This window comes from Callorhinus ursinus, unplaced genomic scaffold (assembly GCF_003265705.2).
Source record: "Callorhinus ursinus isolate GAN/ISIS: 27379988/994484 unplaced genomic scaffold, GSC_fseal_2.0 scaffold46, whole genome shotgun sequence".
Taxonomy (NCBI): Eukaryota; Metazoa; Chordata; class Mammalia; order Carnivora; family Otariidae; genus Callorhinus; species Callorhinus ursinus.
This window is the reverse complement of record NW_027397108.1, coordinates 4,844,722-4,860,739: the sequence shown is the minus strand read 5'-3', so window position 1 is coordinate 4,860,739 and position 16,018 is coordinate 4,844,722. Positions and strand designations below refer to the sequence as shown.

Genomic DNA, 16,018 nt, shown 5'->3' with positions numbered 1-16,018 from the left:
TGCTTATTAGATTAAAAAAAATGACACATTTCCTATTGTTTTGGTGGAAGGGCATGTGATATGGTCCACAGACTGATATGTGACCTTGTTCTTCCCACCAAATGCATTAGTCGAGCTGGAAACAAATATTTTAGGGAATGGTTTGCAGTATGCTATGTTGGCTTATAATGAAACAACAATAAAACAGCACATTGACATTGAAGCTAGCCAAGATCTGGAGTTTGGAAAAGACCACTGTGAGCCAGTCAGCTTCCCAAATGGAGGCACAAAGAACAGAACTTAAGAGAAGTTGACTGTGAATCCGATTAGAGGTCAAGTCCTGCTACTGCCACCTAATAGCTGCTTAAGTTATAAATGCTTTCCTCATTCTACTCTTGGGCAAGTCATTTAACCTTTCTGAGCCTCTAGTTCCTCACCTATGAAATGAAAGTAATACCTATCAGAAAGCGGTTTGGAGATTAAAAAGGTAATGTTTGGGGCACCTGGGTGGCTCAGTTGTTAAGTGTCTGCCTTCCTCTCAGGTCATGATCCCAGCCTGCCTTCTCCCTCTCCAGCTCCCCCTGTTGGTGTTTCCTCTTTTGCTGTCTCTGTCAAATAAATAAATAAAATACATAAAAAGGTAATGTTTGCACAGACCCTGGCACATACCAAGGGAAAGGAAAATGGAGCATGACAGCCCTTGCAAGCCACTGCACAGATGTGCTGACAGTGCCCCTTTTATGAGTGGGGTGGAAGATCACTGTAACAACATGAATCTCCCAAACATCCCTGCACACACTCACATCACTTTAAGTTGCCCACCCTGTAATAACGAGGATGTGGAGCTTGATGTGTTTTTCACTCTGGTGTTTCTTTGCTGATTCCTGCCCACTCCATAAAATTTGTGTTGAAGGTGAGGTCTTTCCCAGAACTTAATTATTTTCTGTCTCCTTGGATGGGAAACATGATTTCTGCTTTTCTCAAAAGGCCTTGGTCATGGGCTGGCTACTTAAACAAGGAAGTGACCATGCTGGGCTTCATCTTTGCCTTTTGATTACTCCTGCATCAGCCGACTGGCTCCCACCCAGTGTCCAAGGAGACATTCCCGATCCTCAGACAAGTCCTTGCACCCTCTACGAGGTTCATGATTCTGTCTGTCCCGTTTGGTGTACCCAGGCCTCTTGGGATCTGTAAAGTAATAAAGTGGGTTCCTGGATTGTTTCCAGTATTTTGAAATATCAAAGAGAAACTGTGTCAGAGCTCCTATGGCCAATGCCCAACAACCCGCTTTGTTTGGAATGACTCAGTTTAGATCTGGCTATGAACCCTGCTCTGGGTGACCTTGATCCTCTGTAGAAGGAGGGGAAGAGTATCCTTTAACAGGACTAGGGGCACTACCTTCCCGGGGACCGCAGGGACCCAACGGCACAGGAACGCGCTCCCGCGAAGCCATCTCTGCCGGGAACCCCCTCAATACCCCGGGGCGTCTCCCACACTAGCAAAGCTGGAGCTGCTGACCTTGCACTTTCACTAGCCGTAAAGCGACTCCGGGGAACGAGGTCCTGCCCCGCCCCGCGCCGCACCGCAGCCCCCGACTCCTACCAGCTACTGCGCTAGGCCCCGCCCCTCACCGCCTGCTCCTACCGGGCCGCAATTCGGCCGCATATCCCCGCCCCTCTCGCTCGCGTCGCCCTATCCGAGGCCGCGCCCGGCCTGGAGTCCCCGCCCCCGCCCCACAAAGCCCCTCCCCCATGGCCCGGACCAGCCGGCTCGCTCCGGCTCGCTCCGGTCTGGGGCCGCCTCCGCCCCGCCCCTGCCCCGCCCCTGCCGGCTGGGGTTCCCGAGTCCCTTGTACCGCGACCCCCGCACGTTTGTGAACATGGCGCTGCGAGCGGTGCGGAGCGTGCGGGCTGCGGCCTGCAGTCTGCGCGTCGCCTCCGCGCCCGCCGCACCGTGCCTGACGCGGCCCTGGGGGCTGAGGGCGGGCGCCGTCCGGACACTGCGCACGGGCTCCGCTCTGCTCTCCGGTAAGCGCGCGGGCGGGCACGTGGGGGAGAGCCGGGCTGCTTGGGGCAACAGGGCTGGGCGCCTCCCTCCCCGGGTCGCTGCTTACCTCGAGTCCCCAGTGCTGACACCCGGGTCAGGCGAGGCGACCCCTGCCCACGCTTCTTTCTACTGCTGGGATCCCTAGTTGCGTGGCCGACACCGCAGCCTTTGTCCTGAGGGTTGGGGAGCCAGGAGGAGGAAGCCTGGACTACACGCGCGACTGCCAAGTGCGAGCTCGTTCCACGGGAGCGCCGGCCGCTCGCTGCTGGAGAACCGTGCAAGCGTCGCTAAGCTCCTTCGCGACCTTAGGTTATCCCGCGTGTGTGTGCATCGTGGGCCCTAAAATTGGAGACATGGTAGGCTTTAGTTTGCTACATGGACTGTCACTGAGAACTCTAAAGTAAAATTATAGAGCGCTTAATGTAATTAAAGCACTGGGGCTAGATTTTTACTAGCAAAAGTGAGCATAACTTGGAACATTTGGCTGTTTCCTACAAACAGTGAGATAAAGTCTTTGGGACTCTTACATTCTACTAAAACCTATATTGAGTCATGGATGTGTTGGGACAGAAATGAGGCCTCATACGGACATGCAATTAAAATAACTGGGGGCCCTGCCCACAAATGTCTTGGTCATCTGTGCTACCATACTTCAGCACAGTTATCACCTCAGAAAAAGTTTTCTTACTGCGTGCACAAATGATTGAGATGCTAATGCACCTCCAAGAACTCAGGCTTCTTTCTTAGGGGTGCATAAGCCTGTGATGGCTGTTGTCGCGTTAAGTTCACTGTCTTAGAAACCTGTTTGGGAATGGAACACTTGACATTTATTCCAGTCTGAAACATAAAGATGCTTCTCTTCCGTTGCCAATATATTCCTTTAGTTCTGTTGGTGACACCTATCAGTAAGCACCAATTTGAATACAAAGGGGAAAGCATATCTCAGAGAAGAAATGAATTTCAAGTCTGGTGGGTTTTTTTGGTTATTCAGTGTGACGCTTACTGCTGGCTTTTTGCAGTTTCCAGTTAGCTAGTTAAATATTGTCCAAAATAGTAATAACCCATGATCTGGTTGAACACCAAGGTTTTTAAGAACAGAGAGATCCAAGTTCCAGTTTTGATCCTACCTCTTACTAGATCTGTGATCTTGGGCAGAGTCACTTAACTTCTGAGTCTGTTCCCCTCATCAGAAAAATGTAAATGATAATACCTCTACCACGCAGAGTTGTTGGGAGGATGAAATGAAATAATGTAACTGCTGTACATATAGCCTAACACATAGTAAGTACTTGGCAAATGTTACTCGTTATTAAATATTATAGAATCAAGTAGGTAAAAATTGGCCAATATTTGTTATCTGGCTAGTGACTTTGGAACACTTTTTTTTAGTAAGCTCCATGCTCCACGTGTGGCTTGAACTCATGACCCTGAGATCAAGTCACATGCTCCACCTACTGAGCCAGCCAGGTGCCCCTTGACTTGTGACTTTGAAAGGAGGAAAATGCAGACTTTTCATAAATTACTGAAATGCCTCATTTTGAGGCCAAAAATGATGTTCTTAAAGACTCAGTAAGAAAGTAATTTTTACCTAATCTGTCCACTTTTTTCCTATTAGGCTGAGGGTTAAAGGAGAATTAAACTAATCATTGTCTTTAGCCTAAACAGCTTGGCCTTGTAAAAAGTCTCCCGGACTTTGAAATTAAGTGGACTTAACATGCATTTACCTTACTAATGTTGCTGTCTTTTCTCCAAATTTGTGGTTCAATTGTTAAACTGAGTGTATGTGAGCAACCTTACTCCTAAGATTATCTTTACAATAAGGCAAGATGCCAAGGCCAAAATTGAGACAGTAGTCTCAGAGAAGTCATATTTATTATTTCATAATTTGTATTATAATCGACCAGTTCTAGAGTTGTAACAGTGATAGGGAGAATTGAGTGTAGCCAAATATGTACAGAGATATTTTGCTCAGAATCTGCTTAATTAAAACTAAAGAATTACTTCACTCCTTAAACTTCTGAGTGCTTACTGTTTGGTAAGCTGTGTTAGAACTGGGAATACAAATGAAAATGAGATAATGAGATAAACCATGCTCTTGCTTGCTTTGTACTTCATCTCCTTGCTGGGAAGAATGGACAAAAGGGTTATATGTGTAGCTCCTTAAGTGCTGTGTATTGTAGGGTCAGGATCTGAAGAGAGTGGTACAGAGTGCTGTAGGAGTCAGTTGGATGGCCTAGGAACCTTGGAGGGCTACAGAAGGCTTCTGGCAGGAAAGAAATTCTAACTTGAAGTACTCAAGAAAAGGCAGTGGGGGAGAGAGTTGCAGTCAGAACACCAAGTTAGAAACTTTACGGAAAGATCAGATTGACCTGAAGCATTTAGTTATTTGAAGTGGAATGAAGCAAAGCAAGTTCCTTTGTGACAGATTTTACAACTTCTTACAGTGAAGAATATGAAATTAAAGTTTTTTAATGATTAAGGGAAAAAGAAAGCAGTAAGTTACATTCTGCTGTGTATCAGAGCTGTGTAATCAAAGCATTTCAATGCTGTTTTAAGTACAACTCTCTTGTGGGTAAGGGGTAAGAGTGAACCAGAAAGGCTTACTCAAATACAGCATGTGAATTGATGAATCATTGTCCTATTAACTTCTGAGGCATTGTTTTTGGAAAAATACTTGGCCTCAGAATGTGGTAACATAATATTTAAGAAGGTAGCATTATGCTTTTTTAAAAAAATTATTTATTCTTTAAAGCAAGTACTACTAACATTAAATTCTAAATAGCTTTTTTCACATGTCTTGAACTTTGGTCAGTCTTTTTTCTAGGAATCCTTGAATAGTTCGGCCATGTCTTTGAAGAAAAGAAGCTCATAAAGCCAAGGGCTAACCTGTCCATTGAATGTTGAGCAGAACTTGACTTTCCACCAGTTAATGCCTTAGCTCTGAGGTGACTGTTGAGTTCTGATCTTATAGTTTGTTTCTTTAAATGATAGTAGCCACTTTCTTCAAGGGCAGGCTTGAATTCAATGAAAATGGAATTTTAAGAACTTAGTCAAGTTGTAATTGTTGCAGGTCAATTTCATTCATGTAAGATTCCACTTTATAACCACGATGCAGTGAAGCCCTCTTAGGTCAACTCTACCTAAAGAGGCACATTTTTTTTTCTTCAGGTTAAATCATTTATAAGCATTATGAGCATTTATGCTCCCTCACCCCAAGTCTACAGAGGGACAGACTACCTTCTGTAAGACAGACCAGTAATAGATGAGTATACATTTTGAAGTACGCTCCAAAATAGTTTGTATGTGTAATTTAGACTAATGTTGGAATAACCAAATCTCCAAAAGATGCACAAGGTGTTATTCACATCAAGCCATCTTTGCCTAAATGATACTACTCTTGAGATGTTCCGTCTTTTCATGTGATCTGGTTTTTTCTGGGCAGTGTATTATTGAAATGCAGTGTTAAGTCAAACACATACTGGGAAAGTCTTGCCTTTTGACAGTATTGATATGAAAAGTGCTTTTTAAGAAGTGATACCACTGCTTTTCTGAAATATTGATCTTCTATTTTAGTGCGTAAATTCACAGACAAACATGAATGGATAACAACAGAAAATGGTATTGGAACAGTGGGAATCAGCAATTTTGCACAGGTATTGGATTGTCTTGAAATAACTTAAAACAGTGTGCTCTTGCCTAAATTGGATTGCTCTACCTTTTAAAGATTGTTTATTCTGCCCCTTATTATTTTGGGCCCTTTAAAGAACATCAATGAAGTAAACAAGTAAAAATATAAATTTAGTTAGAGCAGTATATAGTGCTTTAAGAGATTATTAAAAGGTTAACACTTAGAAGTAAACACCTTATTCAAGAAAGAAATGTTTCATCTTTGGGCAGTTAAGGAAAAAATAAGAGCAAGCAGAAGGCGTTGGGAGTGTTGACAGTGTGGATACTGTGATACATGCACAACCCCAAGGGATAAAGAAGGAAAACCTAGACTGGCACAGATTAGACAAAGGCAAACCTTTTATGTAGCCAATCTTTTTCTTTAATTTCACTATCCCCACTGATCCCATAATGAGAAATTATTCAGAAGAAAATGAGAAGCCAAATAGCAAGTATGAGTCAGTGATTTTCAGCTGGGGCTGTGGGGGGCGGTGGGGCAAGAAGGGGAAACTGTTAACTGATAGGAGTATATAGTAGTCTTCAGAAGTGTTGGGATCTCAGGTATTGAGCATCAATGACAATTGTTATCATCACTGGCCTGTGTACATACTGAGGCCCAGTACAGGGTACTGTGTACAACACTGTACAAGTGTCTTCACCTCCTGGAGTTTTATCTATGAGGGGAATCACCTACATGGAAAATGACACGCAAAACATATGATGGATAACGTGCATAGTACAAAGGTTGTAACTCACCTGATGGAGAGCTCACTTCTTAACTTGGAATCAAGATCTTCAGGGAGTACAAGGTATGAGGACTATGATTTACAGATCAGTGGGTAGGATTTTAGCAAATACAGCAGGGGAAATGGCCTAAGCAAAACTGCAAAGGTAGAAAAGCACAAGGTGTTTGTTCTCAGAGGAGCTAGTATATGGGGGGGATGAGGGGGATATGGTTTATGACAGGAGTCACTGCTGCTTGTGGGCCAGGCTAGCTGGTGGCCTGTTTTCTTACAGGTCCTGAGCTAAGAATGTTTTGCATTTTTGAAGAGTTGTAAGAAAAACTAAAGAATGTGGCCCCTGGAGTGTAAAATATGTACTATCTGAATTATAGAAGGTTAGTGTTTGACTTGTTTCTATTCACTAGGAGGTTTAATTTGATTTCTTAAAGGTTTGTGTTTTGTTTGTTTTAGGAAGCTCTGGGAGATGTTGTTTACTGTAGTCTGCCTGAAGTTGGGACAAAACTGAACAAACAAGGTATTTTTCTCATCTTGGTATATTATCCATGCCGTAAGTTTTCTTTACCTTGAATAATAACTTGTTTGCACCTAGGACCAGTTAGAGTGCTTTTTACTCAAGTAATAGAAAACTCATCTAAAAGATTAAAGTTGGGGTTTTTCTCCCTCAAGGAGTCTGGAGATAGGTGGATACAGGGGATTGGCTTAGTGGCACAGTGAAGGCTCATCAAGGACATGACCTCTTTTCATACTTTTTCTGCCTCAGTGTGTCAGAGGTCACAAAATGGCAGCAAAATCTTCAAGCATCACTTTCTCAAATGGCCATATCCAAAAGTAGGATGAGAAGGTAAAATCTGTTTTCCTTTGGAGACAGTAAAGAATCTTTTTCTAGGTATCTTTGACAATATTGGCCATGTTTTTTTTTTTCTGCTTAAACTTTCCCCATCATTTATCTTTTTTTTTTAAGATTTATTTATTTATTTATTTGAGAGAGAGAGAATGAGAGGGAAGAGGGTCAGAGGGAGAAGCAGACTCCCTGCTGAGCAGGAAGCCCGATGTGGGACTCAATCTCAGGACTCCAGGATCATGACCTGAGCCGAAGGCAGTCGCTTAACCGACTGAGCCACCCAGGCGCCCTCCCCATCATTTATCTTGTTTGAACTTTTTCTGCTTCCTGGCTCTCATATAATATTAGGTCATATCCCTCTTTTTTGAAGGTCTTCATAGGAACCTTTTCCGATGCCATAACAAGATCCTGTTGTGATTAATAATCTTTGTCCATTTTCCTGTGTTCTCTACATCAGAGAACAGTTGTTCTTGTTTTCTCATGATATTTTGTACCCACTCTGCTGCTCTCAAGCAAGAGATCCTGTTTCTGAACATCTCTTTATAGCAAGTGAGCAGCATGAACCTGGTTTCTATGCTTAAAAAACTTACGTTAACATAAATATCCCTAGTGAATACTGTCTTTAAACTTTTCTGCTAAAGGCTTTTAGAAAATTGATGAAAAATTTACATACAGTGAATGCATGAAGTCTACAATCCAGTGAGTTCTGACAAACGTAAACACTGTGTAAGCCTTGCCAATTAAAACCCTTCTCAAGACAACCTGTTCTCTGATTTCTGACACCATAGGTTAGTTTTGTCTATTATTTAAACTTCATTCAAAAGGAACCACACAGTTTTTATATTATGTCTGGCTTCTTTTGTCCAGTGTCATGATTTTGAGATTTATGTTGAGTGACCAGTAGTTTATTTTTTTTATTGCTGAGTAGCGTACCATTAGGTAACATTTTAATCTTTTCTCCTGTTGATGGATTTCCGTGTTTCTAGTTTTTAGCTATTAGAAATAAAGCTACTATAAACTTTTTTGTTGAAGTCTTGTTTGTAGATGTGTTCATTTCTCTTGGGTATATATATGTGTGTGTATATGTGTATATATATGCATATATATATGAGTGGAATTTGTGGCTTGTAGTATAGTAGTTGTATGTTTTAACTTTTTAAGAAATTGCCAAACAGGGTCCCAAAGTGGTTGTACCATTTTACATTCTCACCAGCAATATGAGAGAGTTCTAGGTACTGCAGATCTCACTGTGAGATGACAAATTATTTTTGAGTACCCCCTTCCATGTGCTTTTTGCCACTCACATCTGTTTGTAGTCTCTAGTCAAGCCTTTTCCAATTTATTTGTGTTGTCTTTTTACCATTGATTTTTAGGCATTCTATATATTCTAGGTACAAATCCTTTTTCAGATCTATATTTTGTGAAATTTTGTCATAGTTTGTTATTTTGTCTTTTCATTTTAACTGTTCTTTTGATAAGCTTTTAATTTTTAACAAGTCCAAGTTATTAATGTTTTTATTTATGTACAGAACATTGCATCTTTTCTAAGAAATCTTTGTCTCCATGGTTCCCATCCTATATGCCCTAGAGCTATGGGATAGTTAAAATTTTCAGTCTCTTTTGGACACCACACACTGATAGCTCAATAGAGTTAAGTTATCCAATATTAGATCTGTGTTATCTTGGGTAATGTGTCTTTGAAGCAAATATTGCATGAGAGTAAGCAAGGATCATCAGTAAGACAGTGTGGTGTTCAGTCTGATTCCCTGATAGAGAACTTGTATAGTATGCAACAGACACACATTATCAGTAAATACTTGTAGTTAAAAATGAAAAATATATTACTAAGATACTTAGGGCACTATGAACCAAGAAAGTTTGAGCAACTTTGGCCTATACCAAGTTTGCAAAGGTATTCTCCGTGTTTTCTTCTTGAAACTTTATATAGTTTTTGCTTCCATTTTCAAGCATTATTAAATTGACTGTTTCTTAACAGTTTTATAGATTCCTTTGAATCTTCTATGTAAACAATAATGTAATCTGTAAATAAAGAACTTTATTTCTTTTCAATATTTATGCATTTTCTTTCTTTTTCTTGCCTTATATACTGAGCCCTCGGTATAATGTGGTATAGAAGCAGTGAGGTAGACATCATTGCTTTGGCCTTGTTCCTGATCTTGAGAATGCATTAAGATTTCATCATTTAGGCATGATAGTTAGCTGGGGGTTTTTGATAGAATCTCATTATCAGATGAGGAGGTTCCTTTCCATCTAGTTTGCTGACAGTTTTTATCGTTTATAGATGTTGAATTTTGTCACATTTGTTTTATCCATCTTACTGACATGATCATAAGCGTTTTCTCCTTTATTCTGTTAATGTGATGAATAAGGTTATTTTTAAATGTTTAACCAGATTTGCACTCCTGGTAGTTATGATGTAAAAATTACCTTTAAAAATATACTGTGGGATTTGATTTGCTAATTAATCATTTTTGTATTAATATTTGTTAGAGAGATTGGTCTTTTACAATGGCTTTGTCAGATTTTGGAATTAGTTATATTGACCTCTTGCTTTTTTTTGTTTTTGTTTTTTTAAGATTTTTATTTATTTATTTGCCAGAGTGAGAGAGAGCACAAGCAGGGGGGTACCATCAAACAGAGGGAGAAGCAGGCTCCCTGCAGAGCAAGGAGCCCGATCTGGGACTCAATTCCAGGACCCTGGGATCATGACCTGAGCCGAAGGCAGACACTTAACCAACTGAGCCACCCAGGCATCCCTGTATAGGCCTCTTAGACTAAGTTTGGAAATGTTCTCACCTTCTCTCTTTTTCTGAAAGAATGTGCAAGATTGGTATTATTTCTTCCTTAAATGTTTGATAGAATTAATCAGTTAAATCTTGAGTCAGATGATTTCTTTCTGGTAAGGTTTTTGATACAAACTTAATTTCTTTAATAGATATAAGGCTGTTCATATTTTCTACATTATCTTTGATTTCCTTATATTTTGGGGGGAATTTTTCCAGGTTGTCAAATTCAGTAGTAAAGATGTGGTAATTTGTGTGTTTTCTCTCTTTTTTTTCATCAGTCTTGTTAGCTATTAATCATATTAATCCTGAAAGAAGCAAATTTTTACCGTTAATTTTTTTATAGTCCATTTATTTCATGCTCCTAGCTTTGTTTTCTTCCTTCAAATTAGACTTAATTTCTCTATCTAATTTTTCCTTAGGTAGAAAATTGGGGCTTTGTTTTAGTAAGTACTTTTTTACCCATACTATAAAACGCTGTCTCCCTTGTGATCGGTAGCAGCTAAAATCTAAGTTTAATTCTTTTAGCCTTAGGTGGGACACCAGCTGTGCATGCATGGCTCAGGCATCATTCAGAGACCTGGACAGAGTTTATACACAGGATTTGGGGCTCTCCCTTTTAGTCTCTCTCCTTGGGCTTTCCCACCTCACTTTCCAGTAGTTATGGCGGCCTCAACTTGTCTTCTGGTCCCTTATGCCAATTCAGACTGAGATTTTCTCTCAGAATTTTGTCTGCCCCAAATGGCAAAGATTGGTGCCTGTCTTCAGGCCAAAAGTCATTTGGCTCAGTCGTTAAGCGTCTGCCTTCGGCTCAGGTCATGATCCCAGGGTCCTGGGATCGAGCCCCGCATCAGGCTCTCTGCTCCGCGGGAAGCATGCTTCTCCTTCTCCCTCTCCCTCTCCCTCTCCCCCTGCTTGTGTTCCCTCTCTCACTGTGTCTCTCTCTCTCTGGCAAATAAATAAATAATCTTTAAAAAAAAAATCAAAAATCACTATTGTCCCTTCTTTCAAGTGTTGTCTCCTTTCCATGAACTGACTGCTATTGTTCATTTTCTAGTGTCTCTAGAACCCAGGTCATTGATTTTTAAGATGTTCTTTGTAAATGAGACCTAAAGATAATTGCCTTCTAAGCACTATTTTAGCTATATCCCACACATTTGGGTATATTTTATTCTCAGTATCATTCAGTTCAGATCACTCAGTGTTGTCCCAGAGGTGACCAAGGCTCTGTTAATTTTTCAGTCTTTTTTCATTCAAAAGACTGAAATATGGTTAATTTCACGTGCTCTTTCTTCACATTCACTGACCCCTTCTGCTGTTACTGCCACCCAGTGAATTTTATTTTAGATATTATACTTCAGTTGTAGAATGTCCGTTTTTAAAATTTCAATTTCTTTGCAGGTATTCCCCCATGTGTTCACACATGATGATCTTTTTAAAAATCTGAACATATTTGTAATAGTTACTTTTAGGTTCTCTGCTTATTCCAGTATGTGGGTCTATGGGTCCTTTTAGCATCTGTTGACTACTTTTTCTCTTGACCATGGCTCCCTTCTTTATAGGATTTCAACCCTCAGTTTCCAGCCACCTTCGCTGGCCCACGTTCCATCCTCTGACCTCTCAAGCAAATAAGACTGGTTTTCTCTGTGTTCTGGTGAAACTGTGTGCTTTGAATGGGGCAGTGTTATCAGTACAAATTATATAAAAGAAGATCTCACTCAGTTTGGGCCCCTTTTAAGGATTGACTCCTTTGGTCACCCTTCAGAGCCTTCATATAATTGTTTTTTGTTTTGTTCAGAGTTTATAATTGTTATCTGTAAGAAGGCTGGTCTGATGAGGTACTTCACCATTACTGGAATCTCCTAAAATTTCATTTTCATTGAGTTTTACTGGGTTTAAGTACATCTGGTATTTAGATACATCACCATTTGTTGTTGATTCCGTCTAAAAACAGGTCCACTTAACTGAGGATATTTATACCCTTCACACAGGTGATATGAGCATGACAAAACTTTTTTTTTTTTTTTTTTTTTTTTTTAGTTAAAGATATTAAGAATGCTTTGGGGGCACCTGGGTGGCTCAGTCAGTTAAGTGTCTGCCTTTGGCTCAGGTCATGATCCCAGGGTCCTGGGATCAAGCCCTGTGTCAGGCTCCCTGCTCAGCAGAGAGTCTGCTTCTCCTTCTCCCTGCTTGTGCTCTCTCTTGTATCTCTCTCAAATAAATAAGTAAAATCTTTAAAGATATTTAGAATGTTTTATCGTGCCTGTATTAAAGGTGACCACTTATCCCTATTTTATATTTTCAGGTCACTGACTTTTGATATTTAATATCTTAATTTTCTCAATTTAGATGAGTTTGGTGCTTTGGAAAGTGTGAAAGCTGCTAGTGAACTGTATTCTCCTCTGTCAGGAGAAGTAACTGAAATTAATGAAGCTCTTGCAGAAAATCCAGGACTTGTCAACAAATCTTGTTATGAAGATGGTAAGTTGTTGCTAGAAATGTTTTCAAAGGATTATTGCTGCAGTTAACATTTAGAGTTTAAAGCAAGCTTTAGCAGATTTAGCTATCTTTTTGTACTTTTTTTTTTTTAAGATTTTATTTATTTGACAGAGAGACACAGCGAGAGAGGGAACACCAGCAGGGGGAGTGGGAGAGGGAGAAGCAGGCTTCCCGCAGAGCAAGGAGCTGGACGCGGGGCTTGATCCCAGGACCCTGGGATCATGACCTGAGCTGAAGGCAGACGCTTAACGACTGAGCCACCCAGGCGCCCCTCTTTTTGATACGAGATAGGGATATTTTGCTTTAAAAAAGGGAAACACAGATTAGCTGAATATATAAGGTTAGCTTTAAGGGGCGCCTGGGTGGCTCAGTTGGTTAAGTGACTGCCTTCGGCTCAGGTCATGATCCTGGAGTCCTGGGATCGAGTCCTGCGTTGGGCTCCCTGCTTGGCGGGGAGTCTGCTTCTCCCTCTGACCCTCTTCCCTCTCGTGCTGTCTCTCATTCTCTCTCTCTTAAATAAATAAAATCTTTGAAAAAAAAAAGGTTAGCTTTAAGATCTCTGTCAATAAAAGCATTGCCTTCTTTTACAGAGTTCTTAGTATTACAGGTATAGACTTTTTATGAACACTTTTCAAAGTATTTAACTCTTCAGACATAAAGGTGGTAATAGAATAATACGTATTGCATCAGTTTTGTCACATTTTCATCTTCTTAATAACCCAGTGAAGTATGGTAGCAGCAGTTTTCTCCATTTTGTACATGAATTACAAAATTAAGATTAGCTTGTAGTTCTCTGTTGCCTGTCACCTAGCCCTTCTAACTCTAGTAGTGCTTTCTGCTCCCTCCTCCCCTTCACCTCAGCAGTTACAGTGTTGGTGTTCCTTCTGTTAAAGAAAGATATCCCTGGTCTTGTATATTTGGATCCCTCAATGTTGTTGATGGTTGCGACAACTTGAGGTTTTTTTGTTGTTTTTAATTTTTAAAAATTTAATTCTAGTATTGTTAACATAGTGTTTATATTAGTTTCAGGTGTACAATATAGTGATTCAGCAATTCTACACATTACTCATAGCTTATCATGATAAATGTACTTTTTTTAAAAGATTTTATTTATTTATTTGCGAGAGAGAGAGAATGAGAGATAGAGAGCACGAGAGGGAAGAGGGTCAGAGGGAGAAGCAGACTCCCCACTGAGCAGGGAGCCCAATGCAGGACTCGATCCCGGGACTCCAGGATCATGACCTGAGCCGAAGGCAGTCGCTTAAGCAACTGAGCCACCCAGGCGCCCAATAAATGTACTCTTTAATCCCCATGCCATATTTCATCCATCCTTCCACCTACCTTGCCCTGATAATTATCAGTTTGTTCTCTATACTGAAGAGTCTCTTTTTTTTTTTCCTTTGTTTGTTTTGTTTCATAAATTCCACATATGAGGGGTTTCTGGGTGGCTCAGTCAGTTAAGTATCCAACTCTTGACCTCAGCTCAGGTCTTGATTGGGGTCATGAGTTCAAGCCCCATGTTGGGCTCCATGCTGGGTGTGCAGCCTACTTTAAAAAAATTCCACATATGATTGAAATCCTGTGTTGTCTTTCTCCGACTGACTTATTTTGCTTAACATTATACTATCTAGCACCATCCATGTTGTTGCAAATGGCAAGATTTCATATTTTTCTTAATGGCTGAGTAATTATCCATTTTATACACAAACGCACAAATATATACACCACATCTTCATCTATTCATCTGTTGATGGACACTTGGGCTGCTCCATAGTTTGGCTATTTTAAATAATGCTTCAGTAAACATAGGGATGCATATAGCCTTTTGAATTAGTTTTTGCATTCTTTGGATAAATACTCAGTAGTGCAAATATTGGATCATAGGGTTTAACTTTTGGGGGCACCTCCATACTGTCTTCCAGTGGCTGCACCAGTTTGCATTCCCACCAACAGTGCACAGAGGTTTCTTTTTCTCCACATCTAGTCAACATTTTTTGTTTTTTGTGTTTTTTTATTATAGCCATTCTGACAGGTTTGAGGTTAAGAGTTCTTAATCCATTATAGTAGAATCTATTCTGGCTTTAATTCTTTTCAGTTGTGATATGCAAGGATATTAACTGAATTCTTAGGGCTAAAATATAAAGCTCCTTGAATAATGAGTGATTTATGTAAAGAATACTAGATCAATTTAAAAAGGTAATTTGGAATATGATACTTTTTTTCGGTTGCAGGTTGGCTGATCAAGATAGCACTCAGTGATCCTTCAGAACTGGATGAATTAATGAGTGAAGAAGCATATGAGAAATACATAAAATCTATTGAGGAGTGAAAATGGAACCCCTAAATAAAACTAGTATGAAACAACTTAATCTAGCATAGTTGTCTTAAATTAGTGGTACACAGAGGATTTAAAATAGCAACTATTAGCAATACCAGTGGAGAAAGAAACTACTTGCAACAATGCTAATGGAAGAAAATACCCCTTAACTTTATAATGATTGCAGAAAAACACAACATGCATCTGTTTTGCAACACCCTCTGATTTTTATGCTCCAGTTATAATATTCAGAATCCTGAAATTATCTTTGGTTAAAAACTAGTTATAAAAATTATGTAATTCAAGGATGACATTGTTGCCTTAAGCCTTAAGCTTACATCTATCCCTGGATGGGGGTCAAAATGCTTAAATAATCTTTCCATTGGACATAACTGGCAGTAGAGAAAGGTTTGTTAGTTGTATGTGTCAGATAAAGAACAATACTACCTTAATTTTGCAATATACTGCACTTGCTGGTGCTATTTTTATACAATGAAGCAACAGCCTTGCAGGAAGATAGTTTAATAATAAAACATTCAACTTCTTCGTTATTCATGTTTTTTGTTTTAATACTTCATTTAGTGACTCTGCTAGTATTTGTGAAAATGCTAATTTTAACTTATGGAAAGTTTTTTTTTTTAAAAGGAAATTTAAGCCATAGCAATGAAAGGTTCCAAGAAAATGTTTCCTTTTAGTCACAAATCTGGTTTTTCTTAAAGACCTAATTGCCTGATAGCATTAAGTACCATTTTTGGTCATCTTTAATATAATCACAAAGAAAGCACTGACCGGTGGTTTTTGTTTTGTGGTGTTTTGTTTTGTTTTTTGTAATGCTTCTAGGTTAGAAGACAGAAGAGGAAAACAAGGAAAGGTAAAAGTTGGATAAGCACAACACTTGGCATCCTTAAGAAAGTAAACCACATTCAGGTTTCCACTTTAGTGGGAACAGAAATGGACATAGTGAAACTTTTTATGAGCTCGCACATTGACTTAGTGAATATTCTTCGCAGCTTAAGCAAATTTACAGTGCCCACTGGTGTTTTTAAGTAGCTAAATAGCATATTTTCTAAGCCAAGTATAATATGCTGATATTTTGAAGGGGATATTATATATACACACAAAA

At 39.8% G+C, this 16,018-nt stretch overlaps 2 protein-coding genes across 3 annotated transcripts in view; one reads left to right on the top strand and one right to left on the bottom strand.

The window, feature by feature from the left end:
- Positions 1-16,018, bottom strand: part of BCO1 (beta-carotene oxygenase 1) — a 131,500-nt gene that overhangs the window by 111,042 nt on the left and 4,440 nt on the right. The window contains 1 exon segment of the mRNA XM_025860387.2: positions 2,093-2,364. The gene's annotated coding sequence lies outside the window, so the exon portion shown is untranslated.
- GCSH (glycine cleavage system protein H) lies at positions 1,734-15,683 on the top strand. Of its 2 annotated transcripts, none has more exons than XM_025860402.2 (5): positions 1,734-2,006; positions 5,599-5,678; positions 6,885-6,948; positions 12,489-12,560; positions 14,810-15,683. In XM_025860402.2, exons 1-5 carry the CDS (start codon positions 1,859-1,861, stop codon positions 14,905-14,907), a joined length of 462 nt encoding a protein of 153 aa, XP_025716187.1. In that variant the 5' UTR covers positions 1,734-1,858; the 3' UTR covers positions 14,908-15,683. The 2 variants fall into 2 exon arrangements, with proteins under 2 accessions (XP_025716187.1, XP_025716186.1); XM_025860401.2 differs by having other exon boundaries at positions 12,429-12,560.